This window comes from Hypanus sabinus, chromosome 12 (genome assembly GCF_030144855.1).
Source record: "Hypanus sabinus isolate sHypSab1 chromosome 12, sHypSab1.hap1, whole genome shotgun sequence".
NCBI lineage: Eukaryota > Metazoa > Chordata > Chondrichthyes > Myliobatiformes > Dasyatidae > Hypanus > Hypanus sabinus.
This window is the reverse complement of record NC_082717.1, coordinates 67,631-89,219: the sequence shown is the minus strand read 5'-3', so window position 1 is coordinate 89,219 and position 21,589 is coordinate 67,631. Positions and strand designations below refer to the sequence as shown.

At 44.2% G+C, this 21,589-nt stretch overlaps 1 protein-coding gene across 1 annotated transcript in view; it reads left to right on the top strand.

Annotated features, from left to right (window-relative positions):
- The window catches only part of LOC132403303 (zinc finger protein 850-like), a 40,472-nt gene extending 20,997 nt beyond the window's left edge, over positions 1-19,475 (top strand). The window contains exon 3 of the mRNA XM_059986756.1: positions 15,785-19,475. Within this exon, the coding sequence (XP_059842739.1) occupies positions 15,785-16,805 (1,021 nt within the window). The 3' untranslated portion in view covers positions 16,806-19,475. The remainder of the gene's footprint in view (positions 1-15,784) is intronic.
- The last annotated feature ends 2,114 nt before the right edge of the window (positions 19,476-21,589 follow it).

Below are 21,589 nucleotides of genomic sequence, written 5' to 3'. Positions count from 1 at the left end.
ATTTGTAAGGAGATGGCAGATATTTGTAGTAAGCACAAGGATGTGAATATGGCATTTTTTAATTTTCCACACAAAGACTGGGAAGCCCATTCTGTAAAAGGGCTGGATGGTTTGGAGTTTGTAAAATGTGTGCAGGATAGTTTTTTGCAGCAATACATAGTGGTACCAACTAGAGTAGGGGCAGTGCTGGATCTCCTGTTAGGGAATCAGATAGGTCAGGTGATGGAGGTATGTGTTGGGGAGCACTTCGGGTCCAGTGATCACAATGCCATTAGTTTCAGTATGATTATGGAGAAGGATAGGACTGGACCCAGGGTTGAGATTGTTGATTGGAGAAAGGCTAACTTTGAGGAGATGCGAAAGGATTTAGAAGGAGTGGATTGGGACAATTTGTTTTATGGGAAGGATGTAATAGAGAAATGGAGATCATTTAAAGGTGAAATCTTGAGGGTACAGAATCTTTATGTACTTGTTAGGTTGAAACGAAAGGTTAAAAGTTTGAGAGAGGCATGGTTTTCAAGGGATATTGGAAACTTGGTTAGGAAAAAGAGATATCTACAATAATTATAGGCAGCATGGAGTAAATGAGGTGCTCAAGGAACAAAAGAATGTAAGAAGAATCTTAAGAAAGAAATTAGAAAAGCTAAAAGAAGATATGAGGTTGCTTTGGCAAGTAAGGTGAAAATAAATCCGAAGGGTTTCTACAGTTATAGTAATAGCCAAAGGATAGTGAGAGATAAAATTGGTCCCTTAGAAAATCAGAGTGGACAGCTATGTGTGGAGCTGAAAGAGATGGGGGAGATTTTGAACAATTTATTTTCTTCGGTATTCACTAAGGAGAAGGATATTGAATTGTGTAAGGTAAGAGAAACAAGTAGGGAAGTTATGGAAACTATGACAATTAAAGAGACAATAGACAATAGGTGCAGAAGTAGACCATTCAGCCCCTCGAGTCTGCACCGCCATTCTGAGATCATGGCTGATCATTCATTATCAATACCTAGTCCCTGCCTTGTCCCCATATCCCTTGATTCCCCTATCCATCAGATATCTATATAGCTCCTTCTTGAAAGCATCCAGAGAATTGGCCTCCACCATCTTCCGAGGCAGTGCATTCCACACCTCCACAACTCTCTGGGAGAAGAAGCTCTTCCTCAACTCTGTTTTAAATAACTGACCTCTTATTCTCAATCCATGCCCTCTGGTACTGGACTCTCCCAACATCTGGAACATATTTCCTGCCTCAATCCTATCAAATCCTTTAATTATCTTAAACGTTTCAATCAGATCCCCTCTCAATCTCCTCAATTCCAGCGTGTACAAGCCCAATCTCTCCAATCTCTCTGCGTAAGACAGCCCTGCCATCCCAGGAATCAGGAATCTACGCTGCACTTCCTCAATTGCCAGAATGTCCTTCCTTAAACCTGGGGACCAAAACTGTACACAATATTCCAGGTGTGGTCTCACCAGGGCCCTGTACAAATGCAAAAGGACATCCTTGCTCTTGTATTCAATTCCCCTTGTAACAAAGGCCAACATTCCATTTGCCCTCTTCACTGCCTGTTGCACTTGCTCATTCACCTTCATTGACTGGTGAACTAGGACTCCTAGGTCTCTTTGCATTTCTCCCTTACCTAACTCGACACCATTCAGACAATACTCTGCCCTCTTGTTCCTGCTTCCAAAGTGGATAACTTCACGTTTATTCACATTGAATGACATCTGCCAAGTATCTGCCCACTCACCTAGCCTATCCAAGTCTCCCTGTATTCTCCTAATGTCCTCTTCGCATGTCACACTGCCACCCAGTTTAGTATCGTCAGCAAACTTGCTGATATAGTTTTCAATGCCCTCATTTAAATCATTGACATAAATCGTAAAGAGCTGTGGTCCCAATACAGAGCCCTGTGGTACCCCACTAGTCACCTCCAGCCAGTCCGAGAAACACCCATTCACTGCTACCCTTTGCTTTCTATCTGCCAACCAGTTTTCTATCCATGTTGAAACCCTGCCCCCAATGCCATGAGCTCTGATTTTACTCACCAATCTCCTATGTGGCACCTTATCGAATGCCTTCTGAAAATCTAGGTATACAACATCCACTGGCTTACCCTCGTCTAACATCCCTGTTACACCCTCAAAAAACTCCAACAGATTAGTCAAGCATGATTTGCCCTTGATAAATCCATGCTGGCTCGGCCTAATCCTATTACTGCCATCAAGATGTGCCACTATTTCGTCCTTAATAATGGACTCAAGCATCTTCCCCACGACTGACGTTAGGCTAACAGGGTGATAGTTCTCTGTTTTCTCCTTCCCTCCCTTCTTGAAAAGTGGGATAACATTAGCCACTCTCCAATCTTCAGGAACTGATCCTGAATCTAAGGAACATTGGAAAATGATTACCAGTGCATCTGCAATTTCCTGAGCCACCTCTTTTAGAACCCTCGGATGCAGACCATCTGGACCCGGGGATTTATTAGCCTTCAGTCCTACCAGTCTACGCATCACAGTTTCTTTCCTAATGTCAATCTGTCTGAATTCCTCTGATATCTTATGACCCTGGCCCATCCATACATCTGGGAGATTGCTTGAGTCCTCCCTGGTGAAGACAGATCTAAAGTACGCATTAAATTCTGTTGCCATTTCTCTGTTTCCCATAACAATTTCTCCCAATTCATTCTTCAAGGGGCCAACATTGTTCTTAACTATCTTCTTTCTCTTCACATAGCTAAAAAAGCTTTTGCTATCCCCTTTTATATTCCTGGCTAGACTGAGCTCATACCTGATTTTTTCTCTCCGTATTGCTTTTTTAGTTAAGATCTGCTGTTCCTTAAAACTTTCCCAATCATCTGTATTCCCACTCATCTTAGCCCTGTCATACTTCTTTTTCTTTAATGCTATACAATCTCTGACTTCCTTTGTCAACCACTGTGGCCCCTTCCCCCTCTTTGAATCCTTCCTTCTCATTGGAATGAACTGCTTTTGCATCTTTTGTATTATGCCCAAGAATATCTGCCACTGCTGATCCACTGTCTTTCCTGCCAGGGCATCCGCCCATTTAACTTTGGCCAGCTCTTCCCTCATGGCTCCGTAGTCTCCTTTATTTAATTGCAACACTGACACCTCTGATCTGCCCTTATCCCTCTCAAATTGTAGATAAAAACTTATCATGTTATGATCACTACTTCCTAATGGCTCCTTTACTTCAAGATCAATTCCTGTTCATTACACATCACCAAGTCCAAAATAGCCTCGTTCCTGGTTGGCTCAAGCACAAGCTGTTCCAAAAATACATCCCTTAGACACTCCACAAACTCCCTATCCTGGGGTCCAGCACCTACCTGATTCTCCCAGTTCACCTGCATGTTGAAATCTCCCATAACGACTACATTACCTTTGGCACATGCCAATGTTAACTCCCTAATCAACTTGTACCCAATATCCATGCTACAGTTTGGGGGCCTGTACACAACACCCATTAGGGTCTTTTTACCCTTACTGTTCCTCAGCTCAATCCACACAGACTCTACTTCCGCTGTTCCGAAGTCACCTCTTGCTAAGGACTAAATCTCATTCCTCACCAACAGGGCCACCCCACCCCCTCTTCCCATATTTCTGTCTCTACGATAGCACGTATACCCTGGTACACTCAATTCCCAGGCCTGATCCCCTTGCAGCCATGTCTCCGTTATCCCAACAATATCGTAGTTCCCCATTTTCATCTGAGCTTCAAGCTCATCTGTCTTATTTCTGACACTACGCGCATTCAAGTATAGAATTCTTAGCCCATTCCTCCTCTCTTTGCTTAAAACACTGTCTACTGTACCTAACCCAGCTCCTTGAACTTCCATCAGGCTAACTGCACCCTGAATTTTGATGACCTTCTCAAGATCACCCAAACCTTCTGCACATTTAACCCCATGCTCCTTCTGACCAACCCTCTGGATCTGGATCCCTGCCCCCTGCACATCTAGTTTAAACCCCCCCCGAGGAGGGGTTTAAGAGGAGGAAGTACTGGAGCTTTTAAGGAATATAAAAGTGGATAACTCTCCAATTCCTGACAGGATATTCTCTACGACCTTGAGGGAAGTTAGTGTAGAAATAGCAGGGGCTCTGACAGAAATATTTCAAATGTCATTAGAAATGGGAATGGTGCTGGAGGACTGGCGTATTGCGCATGTGGTTCCATTGTTTAAAAAGGGTTCTAAGAGTAAACTTAGCAATTATAGGCCTGTCAGTTTGACGTCAGTGGGGGGGGGGGGGTAAATTAATGTAAAGTATTCTTAGAGATGGTATATATAATTATCTGGATAGACAGGGTCTGATTAGAAACAGTCAACATGGATTTGTGCATGGAAGGGCATGTTTGACAAATCTTATTGAATTTTTTGAAGCGGCTACGAGGAAAGTTGACAAGGGTAAAGCAGTGGATGTTGTCTATATGGACTTCATTAAGGCCTTTGACAAGGTTCCGCACAGAAGGTTAGTTTGGAAGGTTCAATCGTTAGCTATTAGCATTGAAGTAGTAAAATGGATTCAACAGTGTTTGAATGGGAGATGCCTGAGAGTAATTGTGGATAACTGTTTGTCAGGTTGGAGGCCGGTGCCTAGTGGTGTGCCTCAGGGATCTGTACTGACTCCAATGTTGTTTGTCATATACATTAATGATCTGGATGATGGGGTGGTAAATTGTATTAGTAAGTATGCAGATGATACTAAGGTAGGTGGCATTGTGGATAATGAAGTAGGTTTTCAAAGCTTGCAGAGAGATTTAGGCCAGTTAGAAGAGTGGCAGATGGCAGATGGAGTTTAATGCTGATAAGTGTGAGTTGCTACATTTTGGTAGGAATAATCCAAATAGGACATATATGGTAAATGGTAGGGCATTGAAGAATGCAGTAGAACAGAGTGATTTAGGAATAATGGTGCATAGTTCCCTGAAGTTGGAATCTCATGTGGATAGGGTGGTGAAGAAAGCTTTTGGTATGTTCACCTTTATAAATCAGAGCATTGAGTATAGGAGTTGGGATGTAATGTTAAAATTGTACAAGGCATTGGTAAGGCCGAATTTGGAGTATTGTGTACAGTTCTGGTCACCGAATTATAGGAAAGATGTCAACAAAATAGAGAGAGTACAGAGAAGATTTACTAAAATGTTACCTGGGTTTCAGCACCTAAGTTACAGAGAAAGGTTGAATAAGTTAGGTCTTTATTTTTTGGTGCGTCGAAGGTTGAGGATGGACTTGATAGAGCTATTTAAAATTATGAGGGGGATAGATAGAGTTGACGTGGATTGGCTTTTTCCATTGAGAGTAGGGGAGATTCAAGCAAGAGGACATGAGTTGAGAGTTAGGGGGCAAAAGTTTAAGAGTAACACAAGGGGGAATTTCTTTACTCAGAGAGTGGTAGCTGTGTGGAATGAACTTCCAGTAGAAGTGGCAGAGGCAGGTTCGGTATTGTCATTTAAAGTAAAATTGGATAGGTATATGGACAGGAGAGGAATGGCGGGTTATGGGCTGTGTGCGGGTCAGTGGGACTAGGTGAGAGTAAGCGTTCGGCATGGACTAAAAGGCCAAGATGGCCTGTTTCCATTCTGTAATTGTTATATAGTTATATGGTTATAAGGTAATATAAAACAAGATAAGGCAAACAGGTTAGCAGAGTGTATGTATATATGGGTGAGTAAATAAGGTTCCCAAGCTTCTCCCAGCTCAGATGATTAGATGATACAGTCTTACAGTGGTATGGTAAGAAGTCAGTTCAGTTCTAGAATTTGAATTGAGTAGAGTTGGAATGAGAGAGAGAGTTGTTTTGTCTTCCTAGTGGCAATGCTGTCGAATCTTCTACATTGTTCTCCGCCTCCCGAAACTTATTAAAGTCACTGACTGTAACCACAAAAAGGAGACCCTCTTTTGTGGTGAAGTTATCAACCCAGGCAAGGGTTGGACACACTAATAACTTCCCACCAGTAACCCCTTTTCCACACTGCGAGAGCCACTGATCGATCTTCCAAAAACCCACTTTACTGTGGGCACAACAAAGCTCAACCAGTGTCAGTGTTTTCCTTGGCTTCTGTCGTGTCTCGTGTGTCTAATTACAAAGTCAGCTGACCTTGTCCATCATATAGTTCCAACTTTCAATTTGCAAGGCAACTCACAGACTTTCTGTTGCATCCCCTCTCCTTGGAATAGCACACATGCTGTCCATTCCCTCTCTCTTTTTAAAGGAACAGTCTACTTTTAATAATCCTTCAGATCTTGTCACAATTGGCAGATGTCATTCAATGTGAATAAATGTGAAGTTATCCACTTTGGAAGCTGGAACATGAGGGCAGAGTATTGTCTGAACGGTGTAGAGTTAGGTAAGGGAGAAATGCAAAGAGACCTAGGAGTCCTAGTTCACCAGTCAATGAAGGTGAATGAGCAAGTGCAACAGGCAGTGAAGAGGGCAAATGGAATGTTGGCCTTTGTTACAAGGGGAATTGAATACAAGAGCAAGGATGTTCTTTTGCATTTGTACAGGGCCCTGGTGAGACCACACCTGGAATATTGTGTACAGTTTTGGTCTCCAGGTTTAAGGAAGGACATTCTGGCAATTGAGGAAGTGCAGCGTAGATTCACTAGGTTGATTCCTGGGATGGCAGGGCTGTCTTACGCAGAGAGATTGGAGAGATTGGGCTTGTACACGCTGGAATTGAGGAGATTGAGAGGGGATCTGATTGAAACGTTTAAGATAATTAAAGGATTTGATAGGATTGAGGCAGGTAATATGTTCCAGATGTTGGGAGAGTCCAGTACCAGAGGGCATGGATTGAGAATAAGAGGTCAGTTATTTAAAACAGAGTTGAGGAAGAGCTTCTTCTCCCAGAGAGTTGTGGAGGTGTGGAATGCACTGCCTCGGAAGACGGTGGAGGCCAATTCTCTGGATGCTTTCAAGAAGGAGCTGGATAGATATCTGATGGATAGGGGAATCAAGGGATATGGGGACAAGGCAGGGACTGGGTATTGATAGTGAATGATCAGCCATGATCTCAGAATGGCGGTGCAGACTCGAGGGGCCGAATGGTCTACTTCTGCACCTATTGTCTATTGTCTATTGTCTAATTGTGAGTAAAGGTGATGAGCAGAGCATAAATCAGTACATGGAATTACAATGCTGTAGTCATTACTAGAGGGGCAGGAATGGGTGATTAAAGTACCAGATTTTAGATATTTTAGAAAAGTCAGAGAAGGAGGCAAAAGAGGGGATAGAGTTTCACTACTAATCAGGGACAATATCACAACGGCACTTCTTGGAGACATAATGGAGTGGTCAGACACTGAGTCCATTGGACAGAACTCCGGAATAGGAAGGGTGCAATCACACTAACAGAGGATTATGATACCCTCAGGTGACTTGGGCCCAAGCACTGGACTGAGACTCCCTCAATGCTTCCTCTTGTGTCCACTGGCAGTGACCCTCTCCACCTGCACCACCTTGCGTGAGCAAGACAGGACCAGGACTTGGGAAGTTGGTGCTTGACAGAGTCTTGGAGGTGAATGGAATGGATAGATGGCCTTGAGAGGATTAATGGAGGGCCTTCCGAGCTCTCAGTTCCAGACTCAGATACCCCTTATGTTCAGTACATCTTTCGAAATCACATGGCCAACTCAAGCAGGGACTCCCGGGAAGCTTCCCTGGGGTGAACCAGCAGGGAGGGAGGTTTGAATGGGAATTACTAGGAATAGGGATGAGAGTGCCTATCCAGCTCTGAGCTCATGATGACTGGCTTCAAGTTCAACCCTTGCCATGAACACCTGCCACTCAGTCGAGCTGCTGCTGGAGCCGATATACTCTCTATAGCTGTGCCAGCTGCATGAACAAAGATAGCCCCATAGGAATTGTGGAGAGGGCTTGCGGGTATGTCCGCATTGGAGAATGGTGGGGGGGGGGCACATAAAAGGCCATTTGAGATCTGAGACTGCCCTCTGCAAAGTTTAGCCCACCCACAAGAGGGATGCCCCTGAAAGGCATGGAGTCCAAAAGGATGGTTCCCCAAAACGAGCCAGTGCCAACTGGAGACCAGAGTCCTGGGGCTGGGTTAGTGCCACCAGAGAGCATGACGTGTGCCCCCATTGAATGACACACCAACTGCATCTGTCGGCGATTGGGGGAACCAGTCACGTTCTGGTACGGATGGACAGAGCCTGCTGGTGTCAGACAAGGATTCTTCCTCTATTCTGGGAGGTCTCAGTACCAGTGTGTACTGGGCTTACCATGCGGTATGGCCTACCATCAGTGCCTGGGTCCTGTCCAGAGCCGGTATAGTAACTCTCAGCTGGTCCACTCAGGGAAAACCCACTGGTCAGACCAAACAACTTCAGACAGAACTGCTCCGGAAGACAAACACCCACCGACACACAGAAATAGCACAGGAGGGTCAGTTTGATTGCAGCTGGGATCTACTGTCTCAGGCTGGAGTTCCGGACTGGGCACTCATGGCTTCATCATGGGCTCATACAATGAAAGCATGCAATTCTCGGCGCTCATCCAGATGGTACCATTTCCGGCATTCTTGACCCCCTGAAATTCATTGGCTTACAACCGGACAATGATGTCTGTTAATGATTTGGAGGATGTTGTAATGTGAGTGTTATTAAAAGTAAGTTAATACTAATCGGGAAGCTGTTGGTAACAAGAGGCGGGTTCTGGGGTTGGCGGGGTTCTTACTTCTGCTCTTTTTACTCCCAGTATGCATTGTATATAGTGCCTTCACCCATGCCGCACGAACTACCTGGAAGCCTCTGTATTGTAAATATTATTTGCCGTCCCAGATAAAGATGTTCTTTTGGCCATAAAATTGTCGAGCGGTCTTTTGTAAAGTAGAAGTTACCACATATTTTTGGCAACAAGGTGAAATGGTTTTGTTGATGTGTCGGCCCGTTTCAAACATGAGCTGTGCGGGGACGAGCAACCTCACATTCAGATGGCTATGTTTGGGTCTATCGGTGAATTCGTGGAGCGAACCAAGGAGTAGCCAAAGTATGAGGAAAGGTTCAGACACTTTTTCTGTGCTAATGGCATTACTGAGGAGGCTAAGAAGAGCTCTATTCTAGTGTGTGTGGGGCAAAGACTTACAAGTTGATAAGGAACTTAGTCACGCGGCGGAAACTGGGAGAAATTCCATATGATGAACTGGTCAAGCTTGTGGGGAACCACCATAATCCAAAACCTTCGGTGATAGTCCAGTGGTTCAAGTTTCACAGCCATGTCCGGAAGCCAGGTCAGTTTGTGGCCGAGCTTTGGCAGCTGTTGGAGCATTGCAATTTCGGAGCCGTGTTGGATACATACAGGTACCAATGACATAGGTAGGAAAAGGGAAGAGGTCCTGAAAGGAGAATATAGGGAGGTAGGAAGGAAGTTGAGAAGAAGGACCGCAAAGGTAGTAATCTCGGGATTACTGCCTGTGCCATGCAGTAGTGAGAGTAGGAATGGAATGAGGTGGAGGATAAATGCATGGCTGAGGGATTGGAGCAGCAGGCAGGGATTCAAGTTTCTGGATCATTGGGACCTCTTTTGGGGCAGATGTGACCTGTACAAAAAGGACAGGTTACACTTGAATCCTAGGGGGACCAATATCCTGGCGGGAAGATTTGCGAAGGCTACTGGGGAGACTTTAAACTAGAATGGTTGGGGGTGGGAATCAATTTGAAGATACTAGGGGAGAGGAGGTTAGTTCACAAATAGAGAAAGCTAGTAGTCAGTGTGTGAGAGAGGATAGGCAGGTGATAGAGAAAGGGAGTGCTCAGACCAAAGATGTAAGGGAGAAGGAAGAAATAGATAATAAATTTGCTTGCACCGTTAGGGATGAACAGAGAGGAAGAGGTGGAGAGCTTATCAAGTGCATCTATTTTAATGCTAGGAGCATTGTCAGAAAGGTGGATGAGAGAGCATGGATTGATACCTGGAAATATGATGTTGTAGCTATTAGCGAAACATGGTTGCAGGAGGGGTGTGATTGGCAACTAAATATTCCTGGATTTCGTTGCTTCAGGTATGATAGAATCGGAGGGGCAAGAGGGGGAGGTGTTGCATTACTTGTCCGAGAAAATATTACAGCAGTGCTTTGGCAGGATAGATTAGAGGACTCATCTAGGGGGGCTATTTGGGTGGAATTGAGGAATGGGAAATAAGTAGTAACACTCATAGGAGTATATTACAGACCACCTAATGTAGAGTGAGAATTGAAGGAGCACATTTGTAAGGAGATAGCAGATATTTGTAGTAAGCACAAGGTTGTGAATATGGGAGATTTTAATTTTCCACACAAAGACTGGGAAGCCCATTCTGTAAAAGGGCTGGATGGTTTGGAGTTTGTAAAATGTGTGCAGGATAGTTTTTTGCAGCAATACATAGTGGTACGAACTAGAGTAGAGGCAGTGCTGGATCTCCTGTTAGGGAATCAGATAGGTCAGGAGATGGAGGTATGTGTTGGGGAGCACTTCAGGTCCAGTGATCACAATACCATTAGTTTTTAATATAATTATGGGGAAGGATAGGACTGGACCCAGGTTGAGATTTTTGATTGGAGAAAGGCCAACTTTGAGGTGATGCAAAAGGATTTAGAAGGAGTGGATTGGGACAATTTGTTTTATGGGAAGGATGTAATAGAGAAATGGTGGTCATTTAAAGGTGAAATTTTGAGTGTGCAAAATCTTTATGTTCCTGTTAGGTTGAAAGGAAAGGTTAGAAGTTTGAGAGAGTCATGGTTTTCAAGAGATACTGGAAACTTGGTTCGGAAAAAGAGAGAGATCTACAGTAAATATAGGTAGCACGGAGTAAATGAGGTGCTCGAGGAATATAAAGAACATAAAAAGAATCTTAAAAAGAAATTAATAAAGCTAAGATAGGAGGTTGCTTTGGCAAGTAAGGTGAAAATAAATCCAAAGGGTTTCTACAGTTATATTAATAGCAAAAGGATAGTGAGGGAAAAAATTGGTCCTTTAGAGAATCAGAGTGGACAGCTATGTGTGGAGCCAAAAGAGATGGGGGAGATTTTGAACAATTTCTTTTCATCGGTATTCACTAAGGAGAAGGATATTGAATTGTGTAAGATAAGGGAGCAAGTAGGGTAGTTATGGAAACTATGATGATTAAAGAAGAGGAAGTACTAGAGCTTTTAAAGAATATAAAAGTGGATAACTCTCCAGATTCTGACAGGATATTCCCTAGGACCTTTAGGGAAATTTGTACAGAAATAGCAGGGGCTCTGACAGAAATATTTCAAATGTCATTAGAAACAGGGATGGTGCCGGAGGATTGGCGCATTGCTCGTGTGGTTTCATTGTTTAAAAAGGGTTCTAAGAGTAAACCTAGCAATTATAGGCCTGTCAGTTTGACATCAGTGGTGGGTAAATTAGTGAAAAGTACTCTTAGAGATGGTATATATAATTATCTGGATAGACAGGGTCTGATTAGGAGCAGTCAACATGGATTTGTACGTGGAAGGTCATGTTTGACAAATCTTATTGAATTTTTTGAAGAGGTTACGAGCAAAGTTGACGAGGGTAAAACAGTGGATGTTGTGATATGGACTTCATTAAGGCCTTTGACAAGGTTCCGCACAGAAGGTTAGTTTGGAAGGTTCAATCGTTAGCGATTAGCATTGAAGTAGTAAAATGGATTCAACAGTGTTTGAATGGGAGATGCCTGAGAGTAATTGTGGATAACTGTTTGTCAGGTTGGAGGCCGGTGCCTAGTGGTGTGCCTCAGGGATCTGTACTGGGTCCAATGTTGTTTGTCATATACATTAATGATCTGGATGATGGTATGGTAAATTGGATTAGTAAATATGCAGATTATACTAAGATAGGTGGCATTGTGGATAATGAAGTATGTTTTCAAAGCTTGCAGAGAGATTTAGGCCAGTTAGAAGACTGAGCTGAAAGATGGCAGATGGAGTTTAGTGCTGATAAGTGTGAGGTGCTAGTTTGGTAGGAATAATCAAAATAGGACATAAATGGTAAATGGCAGGACATTAAGGAATGCAGTAGAACAGAGTGATCTAGGAATAATGGTGCATAGTTCCCTGAAGCTGGAACTATGGATAGGGTTCCTGTGGATAGGGTGGTGAAGAAAGTTTTTGGTATGCTGACCTTTATAAATCACAGCATTGAGTATAGGAGTTGGGACGTAATGTTAAAATTGTACAAGGCATTGGTAAGGCCGAATTTGGAGTATTATGTACAGTTCTGGTCACTGAATTATAGGAAAGATGTCAACAAATTAGAGAGTACAGAGGAGATTTACTAGAATGTTACCTGTGTTTCAGCACCTAAGTTACAGTGAAAGGTTGAACAAGTTAGGTCTTTATTCTTTGGAGTGTAGAAGGCTGAGGGTGAACTTGATAGAGGTATTTAAAATTATGAGGCGGACAGATAGAGTTGACGTGGATAGGCTTTTTCCATTGAGAGTAGGGGAGATTCAAACAAGAGGACATGAGTTGAGAGTTAGGGGGCAAAAGTTTAGGGGTAACACGAGGGGGAACTTCTTTCCTCAGGGAGTGGTAGTTGTGTGGAACGAGCTTCCAGTAGAAGTGGTAGAGGCAGGTTCGATTTTGTCATTTAAAAAAAATTGGATAGGTATATGGACAGGAAAGTAATGGAGGGTTATGGGCTGAATGTAGGTGGGTGGGACTAGGTGAGAGTAAGTGTTCAGCACGGACTAGAAGGACCAAGATGGACTGTTTCCATGGTGTAATTGTTATATGGTTGTATGGTCACTCAACAACAGTTCCTCAGAAGGTGAAAGACGACCGTTATTCAGATGAAGATGTAGCTTTCCTTTGGTGTCACTCCATTCAAACAGACAAGACTGGTGCACTGCAGTTCAGTTCATCAGGTTGGAGGGTACCAAGACAGAATATAAGGTGTTGCTCCTCCATCCTGAGCATGACATCATCAATTTAACAGAATCTGCCACAAGCAGAATTTCCCTGTCAGCAAGCAATTTTCATACTGATTCCCATTCCCGTTCTGACATGTCGATCTATGGTGTCTCCCCTTGTGCTGCAAAAAGACCACTGTCAGGTTGGAACTTTATATTTGGTTTGAGTACCCTCCAATGTGATGGTATGAATATTTATAAACAAATCCCCCCACCCCGCCTTCTTCTATTCCCCACTCTGACCCTTTACTTCTCACCTGCCTAATACTTCCTTCGGGTCTCCTCTCCTTCCCTCTCTACTACGGTCCACTTGACTTTTCCCACCCACCTAGCTTCACCGGTCACCTTACAGCTAGCCTCTTTCCCCTCCCCATTTTTTTTAACCTGGTATCTTTCCCCATCCTGCTCAGCGCAAATCGCGACTGCTTATTCTTTTTTATCGATGCTGCCTGATCTGCTGAGTTCCTCCAGCGATTTGTCTGAGTTGCTTTGGATTTCCAGCATCTGCTGACTTCCGCGTGTTTGTTGCAGAACTCACCGTCCGTGACCAGGCAATTACATGCGCATGCGTATGCGTAGGGGGTCAGAGACAGTTCCGGAAAAACTGCGCTTGCGCTCGATGGTCAAATGGGTCGCGGAGGCTCGACAACAGGTAGGAGCGGGACTCCGGGTGAAAATCTTAACGGCACCGGTGAACCGCGACTGAGGGACAATTTCTGTGAGATCCGCACTCCGGGTCAGTCTCGGTCCTTTCCCCCTCTCCCGGCCCCACAATCTTCCGGGCCCGTTAAGCTTTCTGCTGACGATGAGCTGGCGCTGTCGCCATTTTATGACGCATGCGCATTGCTGGGACCGTAGCCGATAAAAGGGTGTCTCGTTTCTGGGTAAAGAGTAAGCCATAGGTGAGTCTACCTGCGCCCTCACAGCCAGTCTATAAACGTGTTTCGAAGTACAGGTGTAGGATTGGGAGCGGAAGCGTTTGGCAAACATTGCTGAGCAATAGGTATCGCATAATAATAATAATACTAATTGAATCCTTACATCCAAAGGAGTAAACGTCGTTATATGTGCAATGTACAAGCAATAAAGTGGGGAGATATTGCCCAAACACTAAGTTTGTATGCATGATTGTCTTTATACATGTACGTACCAGATACACTCAAATCAAACGATCCAAGGATTAGGATCTTGGAACAAAAATACAGTTCTCAGTTCAACTGAGATGAAGAGTTCACCTTCCAGTCAGCGAAAATGCCAGTTAGTGATGTGTGAAAAAAAAAACACAGAACCTTCCAAAAAGCTTTAGTTCTACCACCTCTTCTTCCAGAACTTTCTACCCATGAGAACATACTATTCTCAGTGAGTACACAATGATAACAAACACCTTTGTTCTGGGTAACAAGTGTCCTGTAGATTTCACATCACAAAATATGACACTGCACTAGGAAAAGTTCCGCTCTCCCCCTCCTATTAATTCACACTGTCATTGATGGGTTCACTGCCGTTAGTCACCTGGGGGGGATGGGTCAGAGTAACTGGAAAGTCTCCAGGTAATATCACAGGCTCTTTGTAGCACTGTTGGACCAGCCATTGGTCTGACTAGGGATTTTTTACACGGCCTGAAAACTGCATGGCACTTTCAATTAACATTATGTGAAAGAAAATTCTGTCAGTGCAGCACCAAATGTGAACTGTATGGTAGCATTTCAGTTGTGCAGCCAGCCACAAGCAGCTTAGAGAGAATGGTGAATAACACCAATGGAGAGAATCAAACTCAGCCAAGTCGCAGGCTGCAGACGGGCAGAAATGTCCCAGTTTTGTACAGAGAGGAAGTTGATGGTCAGTCCAGATGCTGGCACTATGCCCAGTTAGAGGATGACTGCTTCTCCCAGGTTCGGTTGAATCTCACTGTAACTGTGATGTCAAAGCTCAGGAGAGAGACTAACACTACCTCATCTAAAATATGACCATAACATAAATGAGCAGAATTAGGCCACTTAGTTCCACCACAGGAAACATCCTCTCCACATCCATTCTATCGAGACCTTTCAATATTTGATAGGTTTTCAGTGAGGTCCCCCTCATTCTTCTGAATTCCGGTGAGTAGAGGCCCAGAGCCATCAAATGCTCCTCATATGACAAGACTTTCATTCCTGGATTATCACTTTTGTGAGCCGCCTCTGAGGCCTTTCCAATGTCAGCACATCCTTTCTTAGATATGGGGCTTAAAACTACTCCCAATACTCCAAGTGAGGCCTTGTCAGTTCATTGTAAAGCCTCAGCAATGGATCCTTCCTTTATGTTTTGATTGTCTGAAAATGAATGTTAATTGGCCTTCCTCATTGCCGACTCAACCAGCACGAGGATTTAAAAGTCTCTTTGACACTTTAGAAATTTCTCTCCAGTTAGAAAATAGTCTACGCTTTTATTTCTTCTACCAGTGTTCATCACCATGCACGTCCTGAAATTCAGTCCTTTGTCTATTGATTCCTTTTGTAAATCTTTCTACAGGTGCGAAACAGCAAAAATAATTTGTGTCCAGGAATCTCAGACACAGCAACACATCACATTTCGCATCTTTGTCCAGATGTTTAAGGAGTGACCTGAATTCACCTTGTAACACCAATATATCAGTCCTGATGCTTGGAGATGAAGAAATATCTCAACCCAGCTGGAAACGAGCCTTGTCACTGACATGAGGTTTTCTGTTTTAATTCAGTGAACTCCTGGGGAAACATGGTGCTGAGAACACTCTAGCATTTATTCATGGGAGATCAGTTCTTCAACAGGATTAATTGTTCAGGGGATTGACTGTGTCTGATATCTGATTCGTTGAATTGACAGAGAAGTGATGGAGGACTGTGGGAAGTGATTCACTCAGTCATCTCATCCCAGCTGCAGACACACTAGTGAGTTCACACTGGGAGATGCCGTTCACCTGCTCAGAATGTGGGAAAGGATTCACTCGGTCATCCAACCTACGGAGACACCAACAAGCTCACACTGGTGAGAGGCCATTCACCTGCTCTGACTGTGGGAAGGGATTCACTCGGTCATCTAACCTGCTGAAACACCAGTCAGTTCACACTGGTGAATGCCTGTTCACCTGCTCTCATTGTGGTAAGGGGTTTACTGGGTCATCTAAACTACTGGCACACCAGGCAGTGCACACTGGAGAGAGGCCATTCACCTGCTCAGACTGTGGGAAGAGGTTTACTCACCTATCTAAACTCAAGGTACATCTGCGAGTTCACACTGGGGAGAGGCCATTCACCTGCTCAGACTGTGGGAAGGGGTTTACTCGGTCATCTGACCTACTGGTACACCAGCGAGTTCACACTGGGGAAACACCATTCATCTGCTCGGATTGTGGGAAGGGATTCACTCGGTCATCTGACCTACTGACACACAAGTCAATTCACACTGGGGCAAAGCCATTCACCTGCTCAGACTGTGGGAAGGGATTCACTCGGTCATCTAACCTAGTGGCACACCAGTCAGTTCATACTGCGGAGAGGCCATTTGCCTGCGCAGACTGTGGGAAGAGATTCACCCGATCATCTGAAATGAAAGTCCATCAGCGAATTCACACTGGGGAGAGGCCGTTCACCTGCTCAGATTGTGGCAAGGGTTTTACTCGGTCTTCTAATCTGAAAGTACACCAGCGAGTTCACACTGGACAAAGGCCGTTCACCTGCTTTGTATGTGGGAAGGGATTCACTCAATCGTCTGACCTACTGGTACACCAGCGAGTTCACACTGGGGAAAGGCCATTCACTTGCTTGGATTGTGGGAAGAAATTCACTCGATCATCCAACCTACAGACACACCAGCGAGTTCATGCTGGCAGAAAAAGAAAGATGCAATCTTTTCAGTAATTTCATGTTCTCTGGCCCCGACCATCTTACTTTCACCATGGATGTCGAGTCCCTATACACATCCATACCCCACCAAAAAGGCCTCAAAGCTCTCCATTTTTCTGGACACGAGTTACCCTCCACCACCACTCTCCTCCATCATACGGAACTAGTCCTCACTGTCAATTATTACCCCTAGGCTCCTCCCACTTCCTTCAAACAAAAGGTGTATCCATGGTACTCACATGGGTCCCAGCTATGCCTGCCTGTTTGTCAGCTATGTGGAACAGTCTATATGTTCCAAGCCTAAACTGATGTCACCTTCCCACTTTTCCTATGCTACATTGATGACTGTATTGGTGCCAAACTAGTCAACTTCATCAACTTTGCCTCTAATTTCCACCCTTCCCCTAAATTTACCTGGTTCATTTCTGACACATCCCTCCCCTTTCTCAATTTCTCTGCCTCTATCATTGGGGACAGTTTATCCACTGATGTCCATTACAAACCCATTGACTCTCACAGCTACATTCACAGGAACATTCTGAGAGGGATTAAGCGAGAACTGTAATCGCATCGGTAAGGCTGTGGACCAGGCCATTCTCTCCCACCATCCCATGCTGGTAGCTGCAGCTTAGCCAGTCCTCCTGCTGAGCCACTCAGCTCCATCGTTCAGCACTGGCTCTCTGAACCCACCCCTACCACATGCCCTGGGACTGGACCTTCAGTCATGGAGAAACTAGGTGTGACATCTTCAGTCTGGGAGAAACTGGAGATTGGACTTTCAGTCCAGGAGAGACTGGGGATGGGACCTTCAGTCTGGGAGAAACTGGAGATTGGATACTTCAGTCCAAGAGAGACTGAGGATGAGACCTGCAGCTTGGGAGAGACCATCAATGGGTCAGTGGTTTGATTTCACACCAGGTCTCCTGCCAGATTGAAGATATCATCCCCTGTCTCTGCCGGACTGAATTCTCCTCCCCAGTCTCTGTCAGACTGCTGCGATTCACTCTGCCATCTGATCTGCTGACTTACCAGCGAGTTCACACTGGGCAGACACCATTCACCTGCTTCAACTGTTGTAAGGGATTCACTCTGTCATCCGACATATAGAGACACCAGAGAGAAGCCGTTCACCTGTTCCACTTGTGAGAAGGGATTTACTCAATCACTCGATCATCTCACCAGTATTGGTACACCAGTCAGTTCACTCTAGGAAGAGGCCATTCACCTGCTCAGACTGTGGGACGTGATTCACTCAATCATCCACCCCTGTGAGACTACCGAGCTCACACTGGTAAATAACTTGAAATCAGTTGCTGGGTTTGATGAACAGCAGCAATATTTGCCAAGTTCGGCACCACCAGTCAATTTTGAACTTGCCTCTGTATTCAGCAACTGTAATGGAGAAATAGTCAGCATTCAGCTGATTTAAAATGTTTCCCCAGTGTGAACTGGGTTGTGCACAACAAGGTTGGTTGACCAAGTGAATCTCTCCCCACATTCAGATCAGGTGAACAGCTTCACCCCAGTGTCAACTGACTGGTGTGCCAGTAGGTGAGATGATTGAATAAATGCCTTCTGACAAACAGAACAAGTGAATGGCCTCTCTCCAGCTTCCTTAGACTGAAGAAGTGTCTGAACCCCTTCACATATCTGAGCAGCTGAACGGCTTCTCCCCAATGTGAACTCGCTGATGTTCCTTCAGATGAGATGAAAGAACAATGTCCATCCAGGAGCATGCCTTATGAAAACAGGTTGAGTGAACTCGGCCTTTTCTCCTTGGAGTGACGGAGGATGAGAGGTGACCTGATAAAAGTGTATAAGATGATGAGAGGCATTGATCATGTGGATAGTCAGAGGCTTTTTCCCAGGGCTGAAATGGCTGCCACCAGAGAGCACAGGTTTAATGTGCTTGGGCGTTGGTACAGAGGAGATGTCAGAGGTAAGTTTTTTTATGCAGAGAGTAGTGAGTGCGTGGAATGGGCTGCCGGCAACAGTGGTGGAGGTGGATACGATAGGGTCTTTTAAGAGACTTTTGGATGGGTACATGGAGCTTAGAAAAATAGAGGGCTATGTGTAACCCCAGTAATTTCTCAGGTAGGGATATGTTCAGCACAACTTTATGACCGGAATAGCCTGTAATGTGCTGTAGGTTTTCTATGTTTCTGTGTTTCTATGAATATATTGGGACAGTCAAACTCAGTGACAAACAAGGCATGAGTTAAGATTTTAGCAAAAAAAATTCATTGCAAATGGCAAAATAAGCCTTCTTAGGAACAGGATATCCATTCTGAAACTTTTTTAATTGTGTCATCAGTGATAAAGAATACTTTGGTTTTATTTGAGACGATTACCAAAGAGAAGGATGCAATCCAGGGGAGCATGGTAATATCGCAGTTAACTTTACACTTCACAACTCCAGCAATCATAAGACTGGGTTTCAATTAATGCCGCTGTTCTCCCGTGAGGACATGGGTTTCCTCTGGATGCTCCAATTTCCTCCTGACATACGGATCCAGGTTAGTAAGTTGTGGGCATGTTATGTTGGCGCTGGAAGCATGGCAACACTTGTTCGGTGCCCACAACTTATTTACCAGCTGTGTTGGTCATTGACTCAAACAACGCGTTGCATTGTTATTCAATATTCCAATGTACTTGTGACAAATAAAACTCATCTTTCTTTCATCATTTCTGTGTTTGTATATTTGTTTTTTGAGTAGTAGTTCAGAGTAGGTTCACTAGGCTATTGAATGTAATAGGCAGTTTGTCATGGGGAGTGCTGGACAATATAGACTTTTATCTTTTGGATTTAGAAGAGCAAGAGGAGATGACAGAGTAAATGTGGAAATGACATTGTATTTCTTAATTCAGGGTACATACTGTATAAGGGTTATTTGTTTGAAACAAATTAGACAATGTTTTTCTCTCAGTGTTGTTCGTCCTTGGAACTTTTTTCCTTCAAGAATGTTCAAAGTAGTCTTTGAATAACTTTAATCCGAAATTAGATTCTTAATAAGCAACAGAGCCATTGGGAATGGAGCACTGAGGTCACATCTGGATCATCATTAATGTTAATAACTGGCAGAGAAGACTTAAATATCTTACTCCTGCTTCTAATTTGCATTTATGCTTGTATATTATAAGACACTGGAGAATTAAGCAGAATCCAAAGTCAATTTTTGTTTGTTAAAATGGAAACAATGCAGTCAGATAAAAATGCATCTCATCACAAATTAATTAAACGTTAGGGAATAGACCTGAAATCATCGTCAAAGCTGTAAATGATAAAAGAAGTTCATTCTTTGAAGTCTTTAAAAACTATGAACATATAATTTTCTTGGGATAAAAAGAGTAAAGCTAAATCGGTGCTTGAAGGGCATGAGTAGTTATAGAAAGCATTTCTGTGAACTGACTGGTGTGCCAGCAGGTCAAATGATCCAATCAATCCTTTCCCACAAACGGAACAGGTGAACTGTCTCTCTCCGGTGTGAAATTTCTTATGCCTCTGTACACCGGATGACCAAGTAAATCCCTTCCCGGATACTGAGCAGGTGAATGGTCTCTCCACAGTGTGAACTCAGTAGTGCTTCACAAGGTTGGATGTTAGCTGTAGGGAATCCCTCGTACAATCAATGCAGTTGAAGAATGAGGTTCTCAGCACCCTGGTTCCAGTAGATTTCACTGAGTTACAACATTTAAGATAAGATACCCCATGCAAGGCTTATTGAGAAAGTAAGGAGGCATGGGATCCAAGGGGACATTGCTTTGTGGATCGAGAACTGGCTTGCCCAGAGAAGACAAAGAGTGGTTGGAGAAGGGTCATATTCTGTATGGAAGTTGGTCACCAGTGGAGTGCCTCAGGGATCTGTTCTGGGACCCTTACTCTTCATGATTTTTATAAATGACCTGGATGAGGAAGTGGAGGGATGGGTTAGTAAGTTTGGGTGCTGTGGATAGCGTGGAGGGCTGTCAGAGTTTACAGCGAGACATTGATAGGATACAGAACTGGGCTGAGAAGCGGCAGATGGAGTTCAACCCAGATAAGTGTGAAGTGGTTCATTCTGGTAGGTCAAATATGATGGCAGAATATAGTATTAATAGTAGGACTCTAGGCAGAGTGAAGGATCAGAGGAATCCTGGGGTCCGAGTCCATAGGACGGTCAAAGTGGCTGCGTAGGTTGACCCTGTGGTTAAGAAGGCATATGGTGTATTGGCCTTCATCAATCGTTGAATTGAATTTAGGAGCCGAGAGGTAATGTTGCAGCTGTATAGGACCCTGGTCAGACCCCACTTAGAGTACTATGCTCAGTTTCGGTTCCTCACTACAGGAAGGATATGGAAGCCACAGAAAGGGTACAGAGGAGATTTATGGGGATGTTTCCAGGATTGGGGAGCATGTCTTACGAGGATAGGTTGAGTGACTTCGGCCTTTTCTCCTTGGAGCGACAGAGGATCAGAGGTGACCTGATAGAGGTGTATAAGATGTTGAGAGGTGTTTATCGTGTGGATAGTCAGAGGCTTTTTCGCAGGGCTAAGTGGTTGCACAAGAGGACACAGGTTTAAGATGCTGGGGAGCAGGTACAGAGGAGATGCCAGGAAAGTTTTTTACTCAGAGAGTGGTGAGTGCATGGAATGGGGTGCCAGCAAAGATGGTGGAGGCAGATACGATAGGGTCTTTTAAGAGACTTGGATAGGTACATGGAGCTTAGAAAAATAGAGGGATATAGAGAAGCCTAGTAATTTCTTGGGCAGGGATGTGTTCGGCACAACCTTGTGGGCCGAAGCGCCTGTATTGTGCTGTA